Source organism: Rhinolophus sinicus, linkage group LG12, assembly GCF_036562045.2.
Source record: "Rhinolophus sinicus isolate RSC01 linkage group LG12, ASM3656204v1, whole genome shotgun sequence".
NCBI lineage: Eukaryota > Metazoa > Chordata > Mammalia > Chiroptera > Rhinolophidae > Rhinolophus > Rhinolophus sinicus.
In genome coordinates, this window is record NC_133761.1 from 9463413 (window position 1) to 9486315 (window position 22903).

Here is a 22903-nt window from a genome sequence, read left to right on the forward strand (position 1 = left end):
TCCCATAAGATTGTCAGCTGATTTCTCAACAGAAACTTTGCAGACCAGAAGGAATTGGCAGGAAATATTCAAAGTGATGAAAAGAAATTGGCATCTACAACCAAGATTACTCTATTTAGAATTTAAGGACAAAGAGCTTCCCAGAAAAGAAAAAACTAAAGGAGTTCATCACCACCAAACCAACATTACAAGAAATGTTAAAGGGACTTCTTTAAGAAAAAGAAGAAAGAGTGATTAAAAATATGAATAATAAGATGGCAATAACTACATATCTATTAATAATTACTTTCAATGTAAATGGATTAAATGGCTTTGATCAAAAACATAGGGTGGCTGAATGGATAAGAATACAAAACCCTTACATATGCTGCCTACAAGAGACTTACCTCAGATTGAAAGACACACACAGACAGAAAGTAAAGGGATGAAAAAAGATATTTCATACAAATGGAAATGGAAAAAAAAAAAATGCTGGAGTAGCAATACTTATACCAGACAAAATAGACTTTAAAACAAAGGCTATAACAAGAGACAAAGAACCCAGTAATCCCACTTCTGGGTATTTACCTGAAGAAACCCAAAATGTTACTTTGAGGAGACATGTAAATTTATATGTTCATTGCAGCATTATTTACAATGGCCAAGATGTGGAGGCAGCCTGGGTGTCCATTGATGGAAGAATAGATAAAGAGGAGGTGATACATTTATGCAGTAAAATATTGCTCAGTCATGGAAGGGAATGGGTTCTTGCCATCTACAGCAGCATGGATAGACCTGGAGAGTATTGTGCTGAGTGGAGTATGTCAGAGAAAGACAGATGCAATGTGATCTCTCTTATATGTGGAATCTAAAGAACAAAACAAACAAACAAACAAAACAGAAACACACTCATAAATACAAAGAACATTTTGATAGTTCCCAAATGGGAGGGAGATGAGGGGGTGGGTGGAAAATGGGAAGGAATTAAGAAGTACAAATTAGTTGTTACAAAGTAGTCATGGGGATGTAGGGTATAGCAGAAGGAATATAATCAATAATACTGTAATAACTATGGTGTCAGATGGGTAGTAGATTTACTGGGGTGATAGATGGGAGAAGGCTTGCGGGACAGGGTGAAAAAGATGAAGGGTTTAAGAGGCACAAATTGGTAGTTACCAAATATTCATGTGGTTGTGAAGTGAAACATAGAGGACATAGTCAATAACATGGTAATAGCTATGCATAGTGCCAGGTGGGTACTAGACTAGTCAGGGAGATCACTTCTTAAATTCTATAAAGGTCTAACCACTATGCTGTACACCTGAAATTAATACAAAATAATATTGAATGTTAACTGTAATTGAAAATTTAAAAAAAAGGGGGGGGGGAATTGAAGGGGAATAAGCGGTCCAACTTTCCAAGTATAAAACAAATAAGTCATGGGGATGTAACGTACAGCGTGGGGACTACAGTCAATAATATCGTGATAGCGTGGTACAGTGTCAGACAGTTGCTAGACTTATAGTGATCATTTCTTTGGGTGTATAAATGTTGAACAACCACAGTATATACCTGAAACCGATACAATATTGTATGTTAGCTATATTTTTTAATACAAATCTTTTTAAAAATACAAATTTAGATTTAATACAAATCTTTTTTATAAAAAAAAAACAAAAAACGTATGAATTGTTTATTTCTGGAATTTTCCATCCAATATTTTTGGACCACAGTTGACCAGGGGTAACTGAAACCTCGGAAATCAAAACTGCAGGTAAGCAGTGTGTATGTCGGGGGAGAAGAACTGCGGTATGTGTTTGCATTGGTAACAGAGTCACAGGTGATGTTGATGCTGATGGTCCAGGAATCACCCTTTGGGAACTCCTGGTGAAGGTAGTGCAGGAGGAAGGGGTGTTGGGGGAGTGATTAGGCAGCTGTTTCAAGTGATGGGAGTGGTTGTGACCAAGAAGATGTGCCATTTTGCTGGTCCAATGGGCCATTGTCTGCATTTCCTGCTGCACCTCTTGCCACCGTTGACACCTCTGATGGGAGGGCTTTGGTTACACCTTTCTCTCCCAGGCTTCCCTCCTTATCTCTGATGACATCTTTTCCTTTGTGCCTCTTTCAGCATTTCCTGAGCTTCCAGCTGAACTCCATTTTTCCTGGGGGAACGGTTAGGGGGGCTTCATCTCCCTCCTGCTACACAGTCAACACTACGTGTTTTAAAATAATTTAGATTTCAGGTGTACAATTTACTAGCAATTGTCACCTCAATAAATTTAATAAAAAAAAAACAATTTAGAGTCTCATTGCTGATTTTTGTTGTCCTTGTTTTCCAGTAGTCCCTAGGGCTAGGACCTTATCTCTCTCCTTTCTCTTCGCATCTCTTCCCACCCCAGCACAGTGTGGGCACACAGTAGGTGCTCAATAAATATTTATGAACGAATGAGTGATTCCTGCCCGCACCATTTTGCCAGGTCTGTAAATGCAGGCAAATGACTTAATCTCTCAAAGTGTCACTATCTTTGTGTGTACAATGGGATTAGACATAGCATTTACCTCCGAAGAGTTGCTTTGGGATGAAATAAGGTAATGCATATAAAGGGTTGTGCACATAAAACATTAACTACTGTACCTTTTGTTTTTGTTGTTGGTACATGTGTGACTTTGAGAGAGCTATTGAACTTGTCTAAACTTCAATATTGTCACATTCAATAATCACTCTCCCACTGGGCTGTTGTGAGGGTTCGACAGATAGTAGGTGTGTAATAAAGGTTAATTATTTACCCCCCAGCTCTCCTCTTCCCTACCCCTAGAGACCAGACAGTACTGGAGTGTTTTATCCCTTAATGGGCTGACTGGGTGACAATGGGAAGAAAGTGTTGGGGAATGTGGCTGAGCTCCCAGGCATTGTTTAAAAACAAAGAACATTCCTTTTAACCACAGAAGAGCCACATTCCTTTAGCAGTCCTTCCCTTCAACTGTGTCTTCCTAAAGGGCTTAGTGCAGACTAATATTGAAAGAAATAAAATTAAAAACAAAATGCAAAATCAACTCAAGAGTCATTTAGAGTCAGCTGAAACCAGTTTGCAAAGCAAAAGTTCTTGGGTCTTTCTTCTAAATTTGGAATTAGTCTGAACTCTCCCCCTGCACAATCTACAATAGAGAAACATTAGCTTTAGTGGTGGGTGGTAGAGTCTTTTTAGGTTCTTTTTTTTTTATTTTTTGAATGAGCCCCTGTTCTCATTCTATTATCTTGTTTCTACACTCCTCCTCCCTTCAAATAGGCCTGTAAGAGTCTGTAACCTTAAAGGAGGAAATTTTTGTAAAAGCTACCAGTGCATTTATAGTATTGGGGGCCACTCTTCAGCATTTTCCACCCTAAGGGGTTCTTTACTGGGAAAAAGTGCTTTAGGAGCCCTTAGTGTGTACACTAAAAATTTGTTTTTCACTGAGCCAATCATAGGCTATTGCAACCAAGCCACAGAAAACCCCTTAACGCAACTTTTGATCCTCTTTCCCAAACTTGATGCCCCAGTTTGTCTTAAAGACCCGTGGTGAGCTCTACTTATGTATCCCAGCTGTGAGCAACCAAAGTATAAGGCCTGGATTGTGAAAACGTTGTTCATTTAAAAATTGATTGTTTTTATAATGTGGATCTCCTTTGTTGCTTCCAAATGGAAGCATAAAAGAACACTTTCTTCCTCTTTATTCATTCCATCCCTAAACAAAACCACGCCTGGAATCCCCTGGGGGTGGTCCTTAATTCTTACAGTGTCCTAGGTAAAATCCCTCAGTATTCCCTTACCCCTTCCTGTGTATTCTGAATCGCCAGCTCCTTCCATCTCCCATTCTTCATTATTTTTATCTACAAAATAGATTGCACAATGGCATAGCCCCTGGGGACTCTCTGGATTGGCTCTGAGGGCCAATTAGTATCAAAGTCAAGATCAGCCCGACTTTCTGGAATGAAGTTGGCATCTGTGCCATTTTCAAACTGCTCGCTGGCTTCCTAAACCTAAGATGGGGGCTGAGCAGGTTTCTGGAATGGTTCCCTTTCTTTCCCCACAGCCAAGCTCTGAATGCCTAAGGTTATGTCCTGATAATTTGGAATGGGAAGTTTCCTAGCGAGGAACACTCTTTCGTATTCTTTGGGCTTGCCAGGATTTAGTGATTCAAAGCAACACCTTCCCTGTTCCTAAGTGAGTCACTCTGGTGCTGCCCTCCAGCCACAAAGGGGCAAAGAGTGAACCCCTTAAGATCGTCCAGGCTTTACTGTAACACTTTGAACTACTCCACTTCTGTGGATTTTATCTCCTTTTGAATTTAGGCTATAGGGTGTGACAGCTGGGGTGGGACTTAGAACCCAAAATGAAGGATGAAGAAAAAGACATTAAGGGCTTGTTTACATTATTCTAGGGGTCAGAGCCAAAGATGGTAATTATTTATTGATTTATGGGTGGCGGTGCTGGTGGTGGTGGATTAAAATCCCAAAGAGCACAGGGATCTGACACTTTCCTGTGAGGCTGAGACAATGAAATAATGAGAACAGCGATAGTAGCTTCCATTTACCTATGTGGTCAACGTTCAAATTTCTGGTTCCGGCTGTGGGTTTTCAAAGGCTTATAATTAATACTATCTACATTCAAAAATGCCTTTTCATGTTCCAAGGATGAGCATGTGTCATGAGTGTCCATGTGTGAAAGAGGTTGGGAGTTTGTAGTTTCCAAAATAATGACTCACATGACAAAGAATAATTATACTTTATTTTATGATCTGAGCAGTAGCAATTCCAAACTGGCTGCTTTCCCAGCGTAACTGGTGAATCCCACTTAACAAATGGCTAAGGTAGAAAGGAATGAGCTCTGGGCTCCACAAGGTGAACGGAAACATTAAACAATGATCCACAAAATAAAACAAACACAAAAAAAGGGGGAACTGATGTCAGCTGGGGCCTACATGTTGCAACTTAAGGCACAGAACCCACTAGATCCGTGACTCCTGTTCTCGTGAGCGGTGCAGTCATTTATTCCTACTGGCCTCTTTGAGAGGCGGGCTAGCAGTTTAAGAGTGAACGGCCTGGGTTTGAATCCTGGCTCTTCTCCTCTTCAGTATCAGTGGACCTTAGGCAGATGGATGTGGCGGGCGGGGGCGGGGGCGGGGTCGGGGGAGTGTCTTTCTGTTTCTGTCTCTTCCATTTTGGGGAAATCAGCAGTACCCCCTTCATAGGATTGCTGTGAGTTATAAGGAAAATGCTTAGAACGCCTGGTACATAAGTAGTGTGTGGTTACTACTTGTCGGTCCATTAGGCCCCAAACCAAAAGCATACTTGATCTCAGTACTTTAGACACTGTAGGATGAGCTGAGGTGTGATAGTGAAATGTTTAGTTTTTCAACAAAGGCGGGACTTGGATGCTGTCCTTTATTATCTGTGTGCCCAGAGAAGTTACATAACCTCTCTGAACTTCCACATTTCCTTGTGTGTATATGAGGGGTAATGACATGCCTCCCAGAGCTCCGTTGGAGCTAACAGGCCTGGCCCCTGGTAGTAGCAGGCAAGCAGCAAAAGTTGGTTTCTTATTCTCCCATCTATTCTTTCACTGAGCAGAACTCCTGGGTTTGAATGGAACAGGGGAATGGCATGGGTTAACACAACTGAAGGGGGTTTCTTCATCTTCCTCCCAACCCCAAGGATTTACCACCCCTCCCCTTTGTATACTTAACTGTTATCTTTAACCTCTAGCATGCCTTTGCCAACCCTTAACCCACTCACCAGCCACCAGCTTACTACCCTTTCATTCTTTTAACTATCAACTCTGGCCCTTATCATTAATCTCCAGGAAGCATCTTATAACCCTAGAAATGTAAAGACCTTATGGCCCCAGACCCATTTTAACAAAGCCCTTGCCCTCTCCTAAACAACTTTTCCCATCTCAGTAAACTCACTCCCTTAAAGGCCAAATTTTGTTAATCTGTAACTGATGAAAAAGAGAATGAAAAGAGAAGAAACAAAACACAACTTCAGATTTGGTTCAATTATATATCTGTCATTTATTTGTAAAAACAATAAAAAAATCAACTTTAAAAAGTAAAATGTATTTAAATAAAAAAAAATTATGGTTTATAATACATGGTTTTGAATTTTGCATAACTGTTATAAACGTTTTATTAAAGTTATTTACATTTAATGTATTTACAAGACAATTTTAAGATTTTTTAAAAAACAATTCTTAAATACAAATTTGTTAAAGAAAAAAAAAAAGAAAAAGATGGTAAGCATAAAAAAAGTTCTTTTATGCCAAGTTCTTGAGGCAGTTTACATTATGGCTAAACCTTTAAGTCCTAAGACCCAGCCAAGGTTGTGTGAGGTTGCACTTAACATGCATTTGAAAAAAGTTCATACACAATGAGTTGTTACAGTTCTGTCAGAAGGAACCTCTTTCCTTACTTTCTCTTAGTAACAAGTGAGAATTCATGAGAGATTCCAGTTCCTCCCTCCAATAGGTCAACTTTTATGCACAAGAGTTCCGTAGCTGTTCAAGTTTGTGTTTCAACTGTTCTCGTCGCTTCCGCAATAAATCCTTTTCTGAAATGAGCTTCTGCTCCTCTGCTTGGATGGCCAGGATGTATGCAGTGGCTTTTTTAAGGATAACTACCTTGGGGGCCTTTTCATTGTTTTCCAACTCTGGGATCTGGTCACGCAGGGCAAAAAAGCTGCGTTTCAGCTCATTTCTCCTCTGGCGTTCCAAGACGTTGTGTGTCCGCCTCTTGTCATTCTCCTCAGAGTCAGAGGACCTGGGGCTGGTACATTTGCGGTTGTTGCTGATCTGTTTCAGGACTCGGCCACTGTCCAACTTGGCTCTCTTGGTGGGGGGGTAGTCCTTCCTAGTAGAGGGGGGCGCTGCGTAATTATGCTGATGGGTGGACACATGGCATCTCTTAAGGACCAGTGGGCTGTGAGGAGGTTTGCTGTGACTTCCGGTGGAGGATGACCCAGATTCTGACCTTTTCGCAGGGGGTTGCCTCTTTTCCACAGAAACAACATCAATTTCTTCCTCATCCTCTTGTTCTTCCTCTTTAAGAAAGGAAATATCAATCACCGGTTAGCAACATTTCCTTCAAGTACTCAATGAATAGATTAAACTAATGCTATGCAAATATAAGGCATTATGTGAAAAAGGACCCTGGCACAAAGTTATTCCCAGAGAACAAACTGTTCAATCATGCCTGCTCTTCTCCCCATGAAGGCAAGTTTCAGAAAGAGGAGAATGACAGCTAGGTTCATGGCACAGGCAAGAAAATTACAATTTACCAGGATACAACATTGATGCCAATTCTTACCTAAGACTTTAATGAGGCTTTGGACACACCCAAAGCAAAACACATTCCCAAACACCTCCTATTTTTAAGGGATTTCACCAAGGACCCTTCTGGTGTTGCAAAGGGTAGCTGCAAATCTCTTGGTGCAGCTTTAGTAACTCCTTATTGCATTGGAAGTGCGGAAAAGAAAAAAAAAAATCATGCAACTTTGCCAAAAGTCCTAGGGGGTGAGGGAAAGGGAAGAAAAAAAATTTCAATTTTGGAAAGGATTTGCTTTTAAGGGTTCAAAAGAGGCTGAAAAGATCCCAACACCTCAGCCTACGCACTCTCAGCCACTTTCACTAGCTAACAGCCCCAGGGGGGAGGCTGCCCTGCCTGCCCAGAGCCCCTCTTCCTTTTCCTAGATCTGCAGCCCATTAAATACCAACACTTCTCAGAAGGGTAGAGGGAGGAAATTCATTTACTCTCTGAGACCAATCCTCTCTAAATCTCATTCACACTCTCCCTCTCCCCTCCCAGAGCAATTAAAATGCTTAAGAAAGGTAAAAGGGAGTGAGTGGATTGAGTTGCAAGATAAACCAGAAGATTTAAAAACCCAACTCAAATTCCTAGGGGCGGGAGAGAAAGGAAGGGGTTTGGCCACTAAGGGCAGTCTTAGGAGAAGAGATGGGAGGGAACACTACAGTCCAGTGTTCCAGGGATGACGATGCTCCTAGATCCTTCCACATATACCATTTCTTTCCCAAATATAAGAAAAGAAACAGTGCCAACTGAAGCGGCCAGTTTAACTAGCGGCCGATGAGAACAGAAAAGATGGTCAGCCGCCCCCTTTGTGGCAGGACTAGAGGGGCCCAGCTTACCAGAGTCGCTGCTGGTGGTGGGTGGTGTCTCCTCATGGAGCACCAGGGGCTCAGGGCTGGCCCGCGGGGAGGAAGCAGCGGAGGAGAGTAGCGAGTCCCAGGACGGGGAGAAGGCAGTGGAGTCCGGGGAGGCGCAGGTCTTGGGCGAGCTGCTGTCGTTGAGCGGGTAGGGGAAGACCACAGAGGGGTCGATGCATTCGGAGGCAGCTGCACTCAGGTCTTGCAGGTACAGGCTGGACGTGGAGCAGGCGCTGTGCCCGCGGGCGGGGCTCCGACTGCCGCCGTCTTTGCGCGCAGCCTGGTAGGAGGCCAGCTTCTCCGAGACAAGCTTAGCTGCGGCGGAGAAGCCGCTCCACATACAGTCCTGGATGATGATGTTTTTGATGAAGGTCTCGTCGTCTGGGTCGCAGATGAAGCTCTGGTTCACCATGTCTCCTCCTAGCAGCTCGGTCACCATCTCCAACTGGTCGGCCGTGGAAAAGCTGCCGCCGCCGCCATCATCATCGTCCCTGGGGGAGAAGGACGCGAAAGCAACGTAGGAGGGTGAGCAGAGCCCTGAGCGGCGGCTCGGCGACAGGGGCGGGGTGGGCAGCAGCTCGAATTTCTTCCAGATATCTTCGCTCGGCGCCGGCGGCTGCAGCTCGCTCTGCTGCTGCTGGTGGTAGAAGTTCTCCTCCTCGTCGCAGTAGAAATACGGCTGCACCGAGTCGTAATCGAGGTCATAGTTCCTGTTGGCGAAGCTGACGTTGAGGGGCATCGTGGCAGCCTGCTGAAGGGGGCACACAAAGAGGGGGCGAGTCTTGAGTTACGGGGCTTTTGGTTGGTGCCGCAACCAGGCGCAGCGCGAGCCACGATCAACTCCCCTTCCAGTGCTATCCCCAAAAGGGGCCAGTGGCGGGGAGCGGGGGAGGGCACCCGTTCACCCCCTCCGGGGGACCCCCTACTATGTCGGACACACACTAGATGAACCAGCTGCGGAGAGCCAGCGGGGCTTCGGTCCACCGGAGCCCAGAGCGCGAAGCCTGGGAGTCGGCCGGCCCCTTAGCCGCCCTGCAATCGAAATCGGTTTTGGCCTTGGTAAAGACCGGGGCAGGCGGCGGCGGGGAATACGTCTGCCAAACCCGAAGGCTCCAAGTTTTGCGCCACCTGAAGGAGAAGGCGAGAGGCGCTGCGGCGGGAGCGGCTGTGAGCTGCAACCTCTTGCGCCTGGGCCCCTCCGCACCGCGCCCCTTCCCACTTGCGCCCTCACCGCGCTCCTTCCCTTGCTGGCGCCACCGCCCCTCCCAGCCTCCCTCTCCGCCTCCTCCATCCCCACCCCCTGCGCGCCCCCCTCCCTTCCTTTGCCGGCTTTTCTTCTTTTCCTTCACCGGCTGGTGCGACGAGCTCAGCCGCGGACCTTAACACTTCCCCACATAAATAAAAGGGGGTGTTAGAGAATAGCAGGGGCACCTCCCTTCAATATCAAATTCGGCGACGCAACTGCACCAGAGACCCTGCCGCGATTCTGCGCCCCGAGCGGGGCGCCTTCCCCTAACCCGCCGAGGGTAGCAGCTGTTCTGGAAAAGCCCTGGGCACCGCTCCTTGCCGACCCTCCGCATTGAAGGGGCGAAAGGACACGCGGGGCGGCGGGGGAGCCAAAGCTGGATGCGGAGATTTGCCCTCGTTTTCTGACTCAATGAATCCAGGGGAATCGGACACATCCCGGTCCCAGCCTCTCCTCGGTCCCAGCCTCTCCTCGCCGCGGCGTCCCCAACACACCGAATCCTAACACCTCGCTAGAACGAGATCTTTAATTTTACTATTCTTTTGAAAAGCCAAATGACAACTTCTTAACAGGAGTAAAGGGCGATTGGAAACACCGCAGGCGATCAGCACGCAGGACGCGCCGCAGTGTCTCCGGCTGTCAGAAATGCGGTCAGAAAAGCCGAAATTTAAATGCCCTTTAGGAGACGGGGAAAAGTCAGCGGCTGCGGAGCTCTCAAACGCAATATGTAATCCTTACTCCAAGGACCTCTGGATGCAAAGGGCTTTCCGCCCACCGTGAAGCAAAGCCCCACTCCACCTCCCCGCCAGCTTCCCCTCCCCAAAGCAATTAATGCAATAAAACAGGAATGTACAATCGGCCGGGTTCTGCGTCGATATTCATCGGCAAAAATCTCCAAAGGCTGATTTTAAAAGCGTACTCCTGTTTTCCCTCTGCTTTCCATCCGCCCGTTTTGACAAGTCACTCTACCCCATCCAGTTCTGCTTCGTCCCCACCCCACCCCGACCTACCACAACTACTCTGAGAAGTGTCAATAGCGCAGGAATGGGAGAAGAGACACCCCGATTCGGGTATTCGACTCATCGCCGCAATAAAGCGGTAGAAAAAATAAAAGATAAATAGATCCAGGTGCTTACCGGGTTTCCCACTATTCGAAGGAAATCCAGCGTCCAAAACCGGGCGAAGTACGCCTTTCAGAGGAGCGGGTCTTAGGCAGCAGCGGGGAGAAGTGTCTCCCCAAATAGGTAAAACAGCCTCTCCGAGTCCGGAGAGTCGCGTTCTCGAGCGGGTGTTGTAAGTTCCAGGGGAAAGTGCCCGCCAGCTGCAACGGGCAAAGTTTCGTGGATGCGGCAGGGGTTGCGGATCGCTGGCAGGGGTCGACGGGAAGGGTGGGGAGGGGGGTCCGGGCTGGACGCGAAGCCCTCCTTTCACTCCGGGTCTTCCAGCCCTGGGCGCCCGGAGCGCGACTCGGCTCGCCCGCCTAGCTCGGCTCTCTCCGTTCTCCGACTCTGGCGGATCCGCCCGCTCGCTCCCTCTGCCTCTCGCTGGAATTACTACAGCGAGTCAGATAAAGCGGTGAAACCCAGCTATTTATACTGCTTGTATTATTCCCTCCCCCTGTCTTTTTCCCGCCAAGCCTCTTACTAGCCCGGCCCTTCCCGAGGCAGGAGGGAGCAAGGCGGTGGTCAGAACGCGTGAACCGTAGTGGCAGCACCTAGTGCAAGAAGCCCCAGGGTCCTCGGACCCACACACCCCTTCCAATAAAGTGCTGGTGGGCGGGGATTCGCGATAGTGAATTTTTTTTCTTCCCCCTCCCCCTCTGCTTTGGAAACTGGGGAGGGGGTGCTGGTGAGGAGGGAGGGGCGGGGGAGGAGACTCAGGCTTTGAGCCTGGCTCTCCCAGTGCGCCGAGCAATCGGATGTAAATAGAGTCAGAGCGCAGCTTGAATTAAGTGCGCGCCCTACCATTTTCTTTTGCTCCCGCTCAAACCCAGTCCCCTTCTGTGCTGCACCTTTGGCGCAGCACTGTTTGACAGACCGCTTACTTGTCCTGCGTGCTTAAATCATCACAGGAGGGACAGCTGAGCCAACACTGACAATACACCGTGTACCCACGGCCACGCCACGCACGTCCTGGGAAGCCAGGCACCTCCCTAAGGCTGGGGGAAAGGCAGCATTTGGAAAATAAGTCCTATGAAGATAGGAGGAGGGCGCGCACTCTTGAGTGTGTGCGGGGTGGTAGTATTACCTAAGTAATAGGTAGAGGGAGGTAAACGTCTAGAATTACTGCCATCTATACTTGGAGAGCACGTTACGAATAAGCACCCATTGCATTTGTTAGGGGGTGTTACGCTTTAAGTGTGTGTAGCTATCTCGATTGGGCACCTTCCACCCAGAATTAATCGCCCAATTTGCTACCAAGGCAGCAGATTCCCCCTGCCCCACTCCTCGCAGACCTACACCAGGCTCCACGGGAGCCTGACGTGCTCCTGGATGCATTAATTCTAGAAATCTTTCTGCGTGTTCCCGAGCTGGAGTAAAACAGGAGCTGGATTGTGGGTGCGCGCCGCGAAGGACCCTCCCCCGCCCGCTCTCTGCAGGTCTGCATACCCATCGCACTCGGAATTCCAATTCCGGAGCCAGGTTTCAGAAAAATCCTAGTTGCGCTCGGTGGCTCGGGTTTGCACCAGTCCAGAGCTCTCAGGTTTGGGGGAAATCAAAGGCACTAAGGGAGAGACTATTGGGGGGAGGGGCGCAAGCCACTGGACCGGACTCTCCAGAAGCGGGAAGGAGGAGAGCTTGTGGACCCTGCCTGCGAGTCAGCAGAGACCCTGGTGAAGAAAACCGTTAACTCTTTCCTCCACGGACAAACCTGACGTTTAACTTCCTTTCTGGGTCTTTTCCCTTCGCCTGCTTTTTTTTTTTTTTTTGAATTTTTATAAGTTTATTTGAGCCCAAACTGACATTTGCCTGGAATCGAGACCTCAAGTGCTCCCTTCTTTTCCCTTTAGTATTGGAATTGTGATCGTGCGCGCGCACGCGCGCGTACACACACGCACACACACGCAAATACATCGATTGGAATCAAAGGAGAGGAGGCAAGTATTACTTCCGTGACTTTTCTTTGGGGGGGGGGAATATCTTGAGCCAATTGAAAATTAGCAGAATTTCAGGCATTAATTTCCTAGTTCATTGATCCTAAATTTTTGTTCTGAATGCCATAGTGAAAGTGCGTATGTAGAACCCTCCTACATCTATATAAGACTTCATGTACACGTCGACCCAGAATGTTGTCCAACAGGGCGAATGATTTGTTCGCTTCCTGAATTAATCTATAATACCTGGTTCCTGGGGATGTGCGATTTTGCATTATCCCAGAGCGTTAAAAACAAAGGCCATCTTCCAATCCCTGGTCCCTCATCCAAAGGCACGTTAAGTAAACTTTTCCACACCTCCCGTTCCAAGACAAAAAAATTCGGGGTGGGAGGGCGCGTGTATAGATAAATTATTACCCGTGGAGTTTGCAGCTCAGCGTTCAATTGTTAAGAGTAGTAACTTCCTCCAAATCAGGCGCACAGCACAATTCAGCATTAAGGATTGCACATTACTCCAGCCTCTAGGCGTTTGCCGCAAACGCGGGAAGTGACCAATCCCTGGACACGGTTTTGCTGCAAAGCGTCTTTCCCCCGCCCCCTCCCCGGGCGGCACTCGCGTTCGGGTTTGCGAAAGTAAAGTAAGTGTGCCCTCTACTGGCAGCTGAGATCACCGCGTCCCTGCTTCCAACTGACGGCTAGGGTTCTGGTGGGGGGCAGGGGGCATCCGGAGCTCAGGGATTCTCGTGGGCGGAAGGATCCCGCGGCTCCTTAAAAACAGTTTTCAACTACCTCTTCCTGATTTCTTCAGGTCGATTGCAGAGAGGCGGAAGGAAGAGGAATTCCTAGAGGGAAAAGGAGTTCAGAGTTGGCCCTGAAGAAGGGTGGTGAAAATTAACCCATCACTACTTAATGACAATGAACATCATTACCATATGGAAAACTGATGCAATTTATGGGAAACGTGAAATCACAAGTACACGCACGGAAAAAAAGTTCCAGCAAACTCTAAAGCAGCAAAACAAGCTTTAGCCCACAGTCTTAAGAAACCCATAATTTTCTAACTAGCAAATTTTAAAGCAGACACTGGATTTATTGGGGGGAAGGGAGGCACGGTAGAACTTGGCGGGTATTTGGTTTTCCTTATTAGAAAAAAATTATTTTTAATTGAGCTGGTGAACGATAGCTAGCTAGACGTTTTGATAGAGATGGGGGGATGCACTTGAGATTCCACTTGGGAAAAAAACGACCGTTTTAATAAAAATGTTTTTATATTGAAAAGAGTGGCGATAAAGGTCGAAGTAAAAATGAAGGAAATTTATATAGCATGCTTACTGAGTGTGAATACTTCCAGTTTTTTATGATGAGAAGGATGTTTGACGGTGTCTGATCACCTGGATATATCCTCAGGAAATCTGGCTACAGGGGATCCTTCCTGGAAGAGAAGAGACCACTCAGGATGATTTCCCAGGAATCTGGCACTTTTGGCCTTGCTCTGCTGGAGGCTGCATGACTGCTCTCCACAGGGACAAAACACAAAAAGCACAAAACCAACCAAACAATCAAACAACGACCACAAAGGTAGGTCTAACTTGACATCAGAGGGTAGTTTTTAAAAATTGCTAAGGATGGCAGATATGCCCTACCTTAAGGGCTGACTACTACATTATGCCAGCCCAGTGTAGAGCCTGTGAACCCCAGCAGATATGCTGCTTGTGGGTTCAGGACTCAATCTCATTCTCCATCAGGTTGGTGACATTACCTGAGGTGTTACTTTCAAGTAATAGCTTGGAGGTGTTTTTTTTTTGTTTTGTTTTTTTTTTGTCACCAAACAAGGTAGGGGCCATCTCATTTTACAAAGGAGGAAATGGAAAGTCAGATCTCAAGGTTAAGGGACTTCACTTTTTTTTTTTTTTTTTTTAAGTAATTTTTAAGAATCTATACCTAGAATAGACATTTGCTGAATTAAGAAATGGCTGAGGAGGGGCCGGCCCGGTGGCTCAGGCGGTTAGAGCTCCGTGCTCCTAACTCCAAAGGCTGCCGGTTTGATTCCCACATGGGCCAGTGGGCTCTCAACCAGGTTGCCAGTTCAATTCCTCGAGTCCCGCAAAGGATGGTGGGCTCTGCCCCCTGCAACTAAGATTGAACACGGCACCTTGAGCTGAGCTGCCGCTGAGTTCCCGGATGGCTCAGTTGGTTGGAGCCTGTCCTCTCAACCACAAGGTTGCTGGTTCGACTCCCACAAGGGATGGTGGGCTGCACCCCCTGCAACTAGCAACGGCAACTGGACCTGGAGCTGAGCTGCTCCACAACTAAGACTGAAAGAACAACAACTTGAAGCTGAACAGAACCCCCCAGATTGAAAGGACAACAATTTGACCATTGTTCTCCAATAAAGTCCTGTTCCCCTTCCCCAATAAAATCTTTAAAAAAAAAAAAAAAAGAAATGGCTGAGGAGATTAAAACTAGTAATATTTGAGACGACCAATGAACAAGTGATCCATGTTCATTGTGAAAGAAGAATTGTAAATAGAAAGATCAAGGAAAAACAGAGTTTCTAGTCCTGATCACCCAGGGATCGCTGTGGGAGTTTATCTTTTAAAGAAACTTTTTAAAGGGACAAGGTTGGTCTTTCGACTTCCTTTTGGAAGTAAGTCAGTGGAAGGTGTCTATTGACTGAACATTTCTGGTTTACTGGTCTAGGGATACTTTAAGGCTGTATCTCTCCTTTGTTTTTTTTTGTGGCTTTTTTTTTTTTTGGTTCTGTGTTGGGTTTCTAAGAAGAGGCAGGTCTTCAGAAGGGCAGCTCTTTTATCACCTACAGGCCTGGGCTTCCAGGTAAACAGTTTATAAGGCTGTCTCATGGAAGAGAACTGGTGTCACTGCAGGAAGCATTCTATCCTCCAGGGTGGTTCACATTAGAATCATTCATTCTCACAATGACAATTGTGTCACTTTTGTACTTAGGAAAAAAGAAATGCAGAAAGAAAGCAATTTCACCAAACTTTCTCCTTTCTCCCCAGAGACACAATAGGAGAGATTTAGATATGTGTGACTTGTATAGCATAACAACAATTCTCCCCCTGCCCGCCCCCTGCCTCTTCTTTGAGTATCTTTTCCCTCACACCTCAGAAAGTTTCCTACCGCATTGATCTTGGACAGATACCAGCAGTGACTAATATGGAAAGAAACTGGACCCCAGTAATCAAAAAGCTAGCTCCAACTTGGGAGGGACACCGAAAGCCACTCAGGATGTTTGGGTTGTTATTTCAAATCCCCTTCAAGTCCTGTGAGGCCTGTCAAGGAGGGAGGCAGAAGACAAGGGAAGAGAATGATAAACACCCATCTCCCGCAGGAAGATCATTTGGAAAGAAGGGCAATGAGATTAAGAACCAAGCTAGTCAGGGAATATTAAAGGAAGTGAAGTTCGTACAAGCATTTTACGTACAACCATGTGTCTGAAGTGAAGGATCCCAGGGAAGCCCTTCAGCAGACAAGAAAAGAAAACCCCACATCGTTAATGATAACAAAAAAAGGCAACGAAGAAAATCTGGGTGCACTGAAAAAAAGTGCATCTTTTTAGAATGTTGCCTCTCCCCTGGCCTTTGCTTCTGCATGCTGCATACGTTAAAATAGCAGGGAAAAGAAAAATGAATAGATGTTTTTAACATAAAACCCTAGAGCTTACATTTTGTGGGTGGCGTTGAGTGCATGTGTGTGCTTTCTTAGCCCCTGGCTTCCAGACCTCGGATCCTGGCGGAGTGTCCTAGGCTGGACTTAGTAGACCCTAGTCTCCTCCCCAGCTTGGCACCTTCCTGTTCTTCCTTAATCCTTCACTGTGATCCTGCCTTACTTTGTAGCTTCTAGAGAAGACAAATGGTTCACTTGTTTCGTCTCTTCAAAGGCTCGGTTTATTGTTCCCTAAGTGCCAAACCCAAGCCAACCTCAGAAGTTTCCACACTTTTGCTCACTTGGCCTGTCTTTGCAAGGTCCTTTTGGGTGACATCTGTCCCCAGGATGGACCCTAGGTGGGTTAGAGATGGAGATGACTGCAAAGGAGACTCTCTGGGAGAACCTTTTGCTTTGTCATCTTTAACCTTCATTTGGAAGCCAGTGGGAATAGAAGCCTGTTTCTTTTACGGACTGGCAGAATCCCAAACCAAGCCCTCTGACTTCCTGAGCGCAGGTCACCTTTGATGGTCCTCATTTTTAAATTGTCTGTTCTCCCCGTAACTCCTTTTAAAGGGACTTCTTTACAGAAGGAGCTTTCTTGTAGGTACCTAGTGGCCTCTTCTCCAGTTCCCTTAACTGTGCTACTGTCATGGAAACTGATGGCTTTTAGAAATGGTTGCTCTTTGGATTCCCATAAACCAGTGGTTCTCAACTGGAGGCAATTTTGGCCCTGAGAGACAATGGACAATATCTGGAGATGTTTGGGGTTATTTCAAAGGGGTGAGGCTTACTACTGGCATCCAGCGGGTAGAGGCCAGGGATGCTGTGAAATGCCATACAACGCCCAGGACAGCCCCATGACAGAAAGCTGTCGGGCCCAATATGGCAGGTTCAGAATCCCTAGTGTCACTCCACATTCTCTCAGTGTTATTCCCACATTTGCAGCTTGTTCCGCTGTTTCCTTGTGGGCGCTCCTTTCTCCCTTACACATACAGCAAATCCCTAATATTTCCTCATCTCTCACTCCATTTAACCTCCCCCACTGATTAACTTTCCTCTTCATTTAAAATTCTTCAGTGGCTTCTACCTCGTGGGCTTATCATGCCAGCCCTACTGCATCTGGTCTCCACCTTACCTTTCCTATTGCCAACCAACCCCACCCTTCAGAGAAACAGGTCTATTGACAGTCACTCTGAGTGACAGGCGAGTTCCCACCCAGCACCTTTGTTCGGGAGTTCCCCCCAGTCTTATTGCCTCCTCTTGATTTATTGAAGAACCACCTTTCCTTTAAGACCTAGCGAAAGCCCCATTGTCTCTGTGGAGTCTTCCCTATAGCCCTGGCCCAGGACTGTAAGTTTGGTGCTGGAAGCAGTTTTGGAGAGCATCAAGTTAAGCTGTTCTGAAACATGAACATTTGTTCTTGAAGTGGGGTCAAGAGGATGCTGGCTAAAATGGATGAACTGTGACCTTTTCTAGCCATTAGAGAAGGAGCTGTCTTTTCCCTTCTCGGTGAGAATATAAGTGTCACAAGGGCAGGAGTCAAGTCTGGACCATAGCAATTGCTCAGTTAATCCTTTCGGATAGGATGAATGCATGTTCACATTCCACTGGGGAAGAGAAATTAATGGGAAGACTTTCTCAGATACTTTTTGGTTATATCAGAATCTAGTATTTGAGCAGAGGCTGGGAAATCAGCTTGCCTGGGGGCCTATCCTGTCACAACCACTCCACTTGCTAAATCTGCCAAGTCACATGACCTCTCTGAACCTCACTTTTCTCATCTGTAAAATGAGACAACCATAATTATAGCGTCTACCTTATTGAAGACATTGTAAGAATGAAATGAGATAATGCATTTGATACAGAGCTAGGTGGCTGGCCCACACTCCATAAGTGTTAGCATTGATAGTATGGATCCTTGATTTAGCAGAAAATTATGTATTGAGCTCTTTGAAGTTTAATGTATCAGTATTTCATGGTGCTCCACAAGTGTTCCATGATATCTATATCCTTATCACTTCATCAAGCATGAAAAATGTTGATGAACACAGGCTTGTCATTGGGTTGATGAGCAAGTGAGGTCTGGCATCACAGAGAGATTATGTAATGCCTGGTGACTAGCAATCCCTAACCCACCCCTCTCCTGTCTCCAGGACTGACTGACCATTCCAAGTGTATGCTATTTTACAGACCTTTGCATCCAGAAAAAGCAAAATTCTGGAAGCTTTGGAAGGCAAAATTATGCATTGTTCCTACGTAATACAAATCAAGACATTATGTTAGAAGTTCCCTCCTCTGACTGAATTCAAATGCTGTCCAGTGGCTGACCCCCAGGGTGTGGTCCTGGAAGACCCAGAGCCCAAGAGTGTATGTTGGTTCTTGGTTGGACAAAGAATCTGCAGCTGTTTTCTCGTCCTGGTGAGCTGGCCTGGACATTGGGAAATCTTCAAAGCATAGAAGAACACCCAAGTTAAGAAACGCTAACTTCTAACCCTACATTTCCCCGTAACATCATCCTGCAGATCAAGGGTTGTAAACTGAGATGCTTCCAGGGCCCCAGCAGAGAATGTACATGAGGAAGACAACAGGGAACGGTGGGGTGTGTGATAAACGGGAGAACATTTGTCTGTAAAGCTAGCAGGAGCTATCCGTGTCTGCTGATTACTGCCTGCAATATGGGTCTATTGCCATGTGACAGCACTTCCAATTTTTCAGGGAAGGTAGAAAACCAGGTTTTAAAATGTTGGCAACTAAGTTAAAGAGTTATGTGCCTGTGGGGTGGATTCAGTTCTCAAGCTGCTGGTCTGAGACCTCTGCTGTTAGGTCTTAGCCATCCAGCTCAAGGGTGTTCCTCTAGGAGCTTTTCCTGATGACTTTCCCCCTTTCCTTGAGAGTCAACCATTCCCTTACTCTTTTGTGATCGGAAATCTAACAGTTTACCGCTTTTGTGGGTTTCCCTGTCTGACTCCTCGACCGGAAGCTTCTGGCGTCAGGATGGATTGCGTCTTACTCACATTTGTATGTCCCACAAAAGCCTCCAGGTTGCACAACTCCAGAGGTGCCATGCATGGAATGCATGGTCTCTTGAGCCTAGCACAATCCCTGGCACATGGTAGACTCCTGGTAAAAAGGCTAATCGAATGGATGATATTAGAGGGACCTTCCCAGTGGAAGGCATACCCAGCCCAGCCCAGTTTTAATGAAAAGAGAGAGAGAAGCTTTGAGAATTCCTCCTTGCTTCAGTTCCGCTGTCAAGCAGGGTCTTACTTTGCTCCTATGTCCTTAATGACAAGCGAGGCCCTGAGACAATTATAGTGAAGGGGTTGAAGACAGGAGCCGGCCCAGATAAGAGGAAAGGGGCTCACTGATCAAAAAACAAATGCAATAGAATAAAAACCAAACCAAACTTCAGAGTGGTTTAAAACAGCGCCCCTGCAGGTCTCCTTTCTTGCAATTTTATAATCCCACTCAGGAAAATTTTACCAGAAGAGAGGAAGGGAGGGGAGGGAATGGAGGACAGGAACTGGGCCAGGGAGAAGCTCATAGTGTCAGAGTTTTCAAATGGAAAGGGATGACCTGTTATTGTGTCATGAAATCAATTTAACAAGTTGTAATCAACATTTTCACAAAATGGACTATAATAGAAAATCCAAGTATCTTATTGGTTACATGAGTCCTCTCTCTCTCTCTCTTTCTCTCTTTCTCTCCTTTCTCTCTCCTCTCTCTTCTCTCTCTCTGTATGAACTTGATCATGATATGAAATGCATCTCTAACTCCAAGTTACGTATGTTAGCAAACCACTGCATTATCTCATTAAATCTCCTCAGTAGTCCTATGAGGGATAGATTAATATTTTCTTTTACAGATGGGGAAGATTGGGGTGTTGTAACGACTTGTTCAAACTCACACACTGAGTGTAGAGATGGGATTTAGCACCCACATCTGATTCCAGAGCCTGGGCTGAATTTGCTCTAGCACAGGCCTCAGTCACCTCGATGCCAGGTACTTAGTATTTCTCTGCTGCTGCTGCTGACCAGGGCACGTTTCCTCTGGGAAATACAGGAGGAGTGCGACAGAGGATGTGACCTCTCACTGCTACTCTTTTCCTGGTCATAATGCCAATGGGCTGAAGACAACCTGAGCATCACGACAAAGGATACAGATAAATGGACGCGTTTGTCCTCCAAGGAGCTTGCTAGAGCACCCGTTCTCTCTCTCTCTCTCTCCTGGAAAATTTCGTAAGGCAGGTGAACGATATTTGTGCTTGTGAAGTAGACATTTGTGTTGGTGAGGGAGGGCAGAAGAAGAGGCAGTGTTGGTGCACAGAAGAAAGAACGCAGCTTGGCAAGCCCACCAGCCTTGGTAGTCCTATGGTCCCTGTAAACCTGGGTTCAAATTCTGGCACTGACTTTGATTGGATATGGAGCCTTGGAGAGAATCCTTCGCTGAAGCGAGCCTCGATTTCCCCATGTGTAGAAAACGGCAATCACCATCATTGTCCCTTGGGGCTGCCCCAAAGATTCAACGAGACTGCGTGCCTTCAATGCATGTTCGCTTGTCGTAGGATTAGCAGTATTCTTTATCTCACAGCTTCTGGTTTCTTCTTCTTCTTCTTCTTTTTTTTTCTCCCAGATTGGAATGTTATCGCCTACCTCAGGGGCTTATGCAAGGATTTGTGAGAGAATTCAAGGTAAGTTCCAAGCTTCGAGCTTTAGTTGGCACCTAGGTGGGCATCCACATGCGATAGGTCTTGTTATTGGGGATGAAGTGGAAGGTGACTCTGCTTAGCACGTGGACACCCATGCGGTCACTGCACCCAGCCCCCCATCTACAAAATAAAATGGACTCCTCTCTGTGCCCCTCGGTCCAAATGGATTTGGAACATCAGTGCCTTTGGAAACCCTTGCCTGCTCCTGTGGGCCATCATGGATTTCTCACCCCTGCTGCATTTCTACAGGGAGGGAAGTGAGGGGGGATTAAATGTTGGGAACTGGCCAGGGGACTTCACAAAGAATGTTTTAAAACGGTTGATTTGGTAATAGACAGAGGGGAATTCCGCGGATAAATAATAATTTATGCAAAGGGTGCCATCTGCTTCCCTGTTAAAGCATTAGTGCATAATTGCAGACTCAGTTTCATTCCCATTCCTTGCTCTTTACCTTTTAACTTCTTAAATAATTATGTTGACACCCCCAACCCCCACCCCCTGACCCCCGAGCTGACTAGGTGAGAGGAGGGAACTGGGTGCCCAGCTTGGATGCTTGCTGTAGACCTTTTGCCATAAAACTGAAATAATGAATTTTAATGCATTAGAGGATTAAACACTAATAAGAATATATTGAAATCCTGGCCAGTATATCTGAATGTCGAGCTGGAAATTAATAAAAACTGCCTTTGCTGGAGATATACAATTGTCAATTAAATTTGGTCTTTGCACAGTTTCTGTTGTAGGGTTCTCTAATTAGGTTAGGAATGAAAACCTGTAGGACCCAAATCCTTCTTCACACCACCCTGCCCCCAGTTGGGCATGTACGGGAATGTTTGGGGACTCTCTGTTTATGGATGAGTTCTTCTGTCTCTCTTTGCAGCTTGGATACATTCTGGCGGAGGGGGTGAGGGGTAAACCTAGGTTTGGGAAGGAGGGTGAGGTGGGAGCTTGGGGACCGTTTTGGGACTCATACTGCAGTACTGAGAGCAGAGACAGCAAATCGGCCAGAGGACCCAAACTTGTCTGCTTAGATGCTGGCTCAGACACAGGTTTTGACCTTCTCAGCATTTATAACATTTTAAATATAGGAGCCAACACTTAGAAGTCCATAGATTTCACATAAAATTCTGAATTTCCACCTTCCATTGAAAAGCCAGCTTTGGTAATCCTGGGCTTGCATTCCAGTGGATGGAGGCTGAGAAGCCATCCGTGGCTACAGAAGCATCTCGAGCTTTTCAGTTTGCCCCGGTCTCCACCACTGCCTTATACTGGGACCACTCAACTTATTTATGACCCTTTTCTAGCTTCTGCCTGGCCCTCGTAGGCCTTTGAGTTTATAACCCCTGATTTAGAAAATGTCTTGGTCTCTTCACAGAGCTGAGTGTAAGACAAATGTCATCCTCAGAAGGGAGGTATTTATTGAGTAATGATGATACTAGCTAACATTAAGCATGCACTACCGGGGGTGCCAAAAAAATGTATTCACATGTTAAGAGATATTATTTATGTATTACTTTTCGAAGTTGAATTGAGTTACGGTAGCAATGTGTAGTATGATGTTTGCTCAAAAGATGGCGTTAATCAAATGAATGGTAGCATCACCATGTGACCCTCAGGGCAGTCAAAGAAAATGGCGGAAGCACGGTTGTCATTCGAGGAGCGCAAGACCATTTTGAAGTGGTATTTGAAATTTGAGCAACGTTGTGAAAGTACAATGACCATGGAGGCGTGAGTATGCAATAGAACCTCCAACCCGCCTAACAACTGCACGCATTCGTGATAAGTTTGAGACACATGGTGCTCCACGAGATGAGCAACAGGACCTACTTCTGCTGCTGTGGTGTTGGAACCAATTATACGCTCACCACAGAAGTCTACCCAACAATGTTCGCCGTCATCAGAAGTGTCTGGACGCTGATGGTAACCACTATGAGCACCTCTTGTAATTGCAGAAGTCAAACGTGACTTGTATTCCTCTTTTGTTATCAGTATATATTGAGTAGTACAAT

At 46.2% G+C, this 22903-nt stretch overlaps 1 protein-coding gene and 1 long non-coding RNA gene across 5 annotated transcripts in view; one reads left to right on the plus strand and one right to left on the minus strand.

Annotated features, from left to right (window-relative positions):
• Nucleotides 1–6011: 6011 nt before the first annotated feature.
• Nucleotides 6012–11134, minus strand: MYC (MYC proto-oncogene, bHLH transcription factor). Of its 3 annotated transcripts, none has more exons than XM_074316358.1 (3): nt 10560–11134; nt 8160–8925; nt 6012–7054 (listed from the first exon to the last, which is right to left on the minus strand). In XM_074316358.1, the coding sequence occupies exons 2-3, from the start codon at nt 8914–8916 to the stop codon at nt 6492–6494; spliced, it is 1320 nt and encodes a 439-aa protein (XP_074172459.1). In that variant the 5' UTR covers nt 8917–8925; nt 10560–11134; the 3' UTR covers nt 6012–6491. The 3 variants fall into 3 exon arrangements, with proteins under 3 accessions (XP_074172459.1, XP_019579248.2, XP_074172458.1); XM_019723689.2 differs by having other exon boundaries at nt 8160–8928; nt 10560–11115; XM_074316357.1 differs by lacking the exon at nt 10560–11134 and adding an exon at nt 9120–10163 and having other exon boundaries at nt 8160–8928.
• Nucleotides 11135–11273: 139 nt separating this feature from the next.
• LOC141567817 (uncharacterized) overlaps nt 11274–22903 on the plus strand; it is a 29588-nt gene continuing 17958 nt past the window's right edge. For both annotated transcript variants that reach the window (XR_012490659.1, XR_012490660.1), the window contains exons 1-2: nt 11274–14095; nt 20819–20876. This is a non-coding gene — a long non-coding RNA (uncharacterized LOC141567817). The remainder of the gene's footprint in view (nt 14096–20818; nt 20877–22903) is intronic.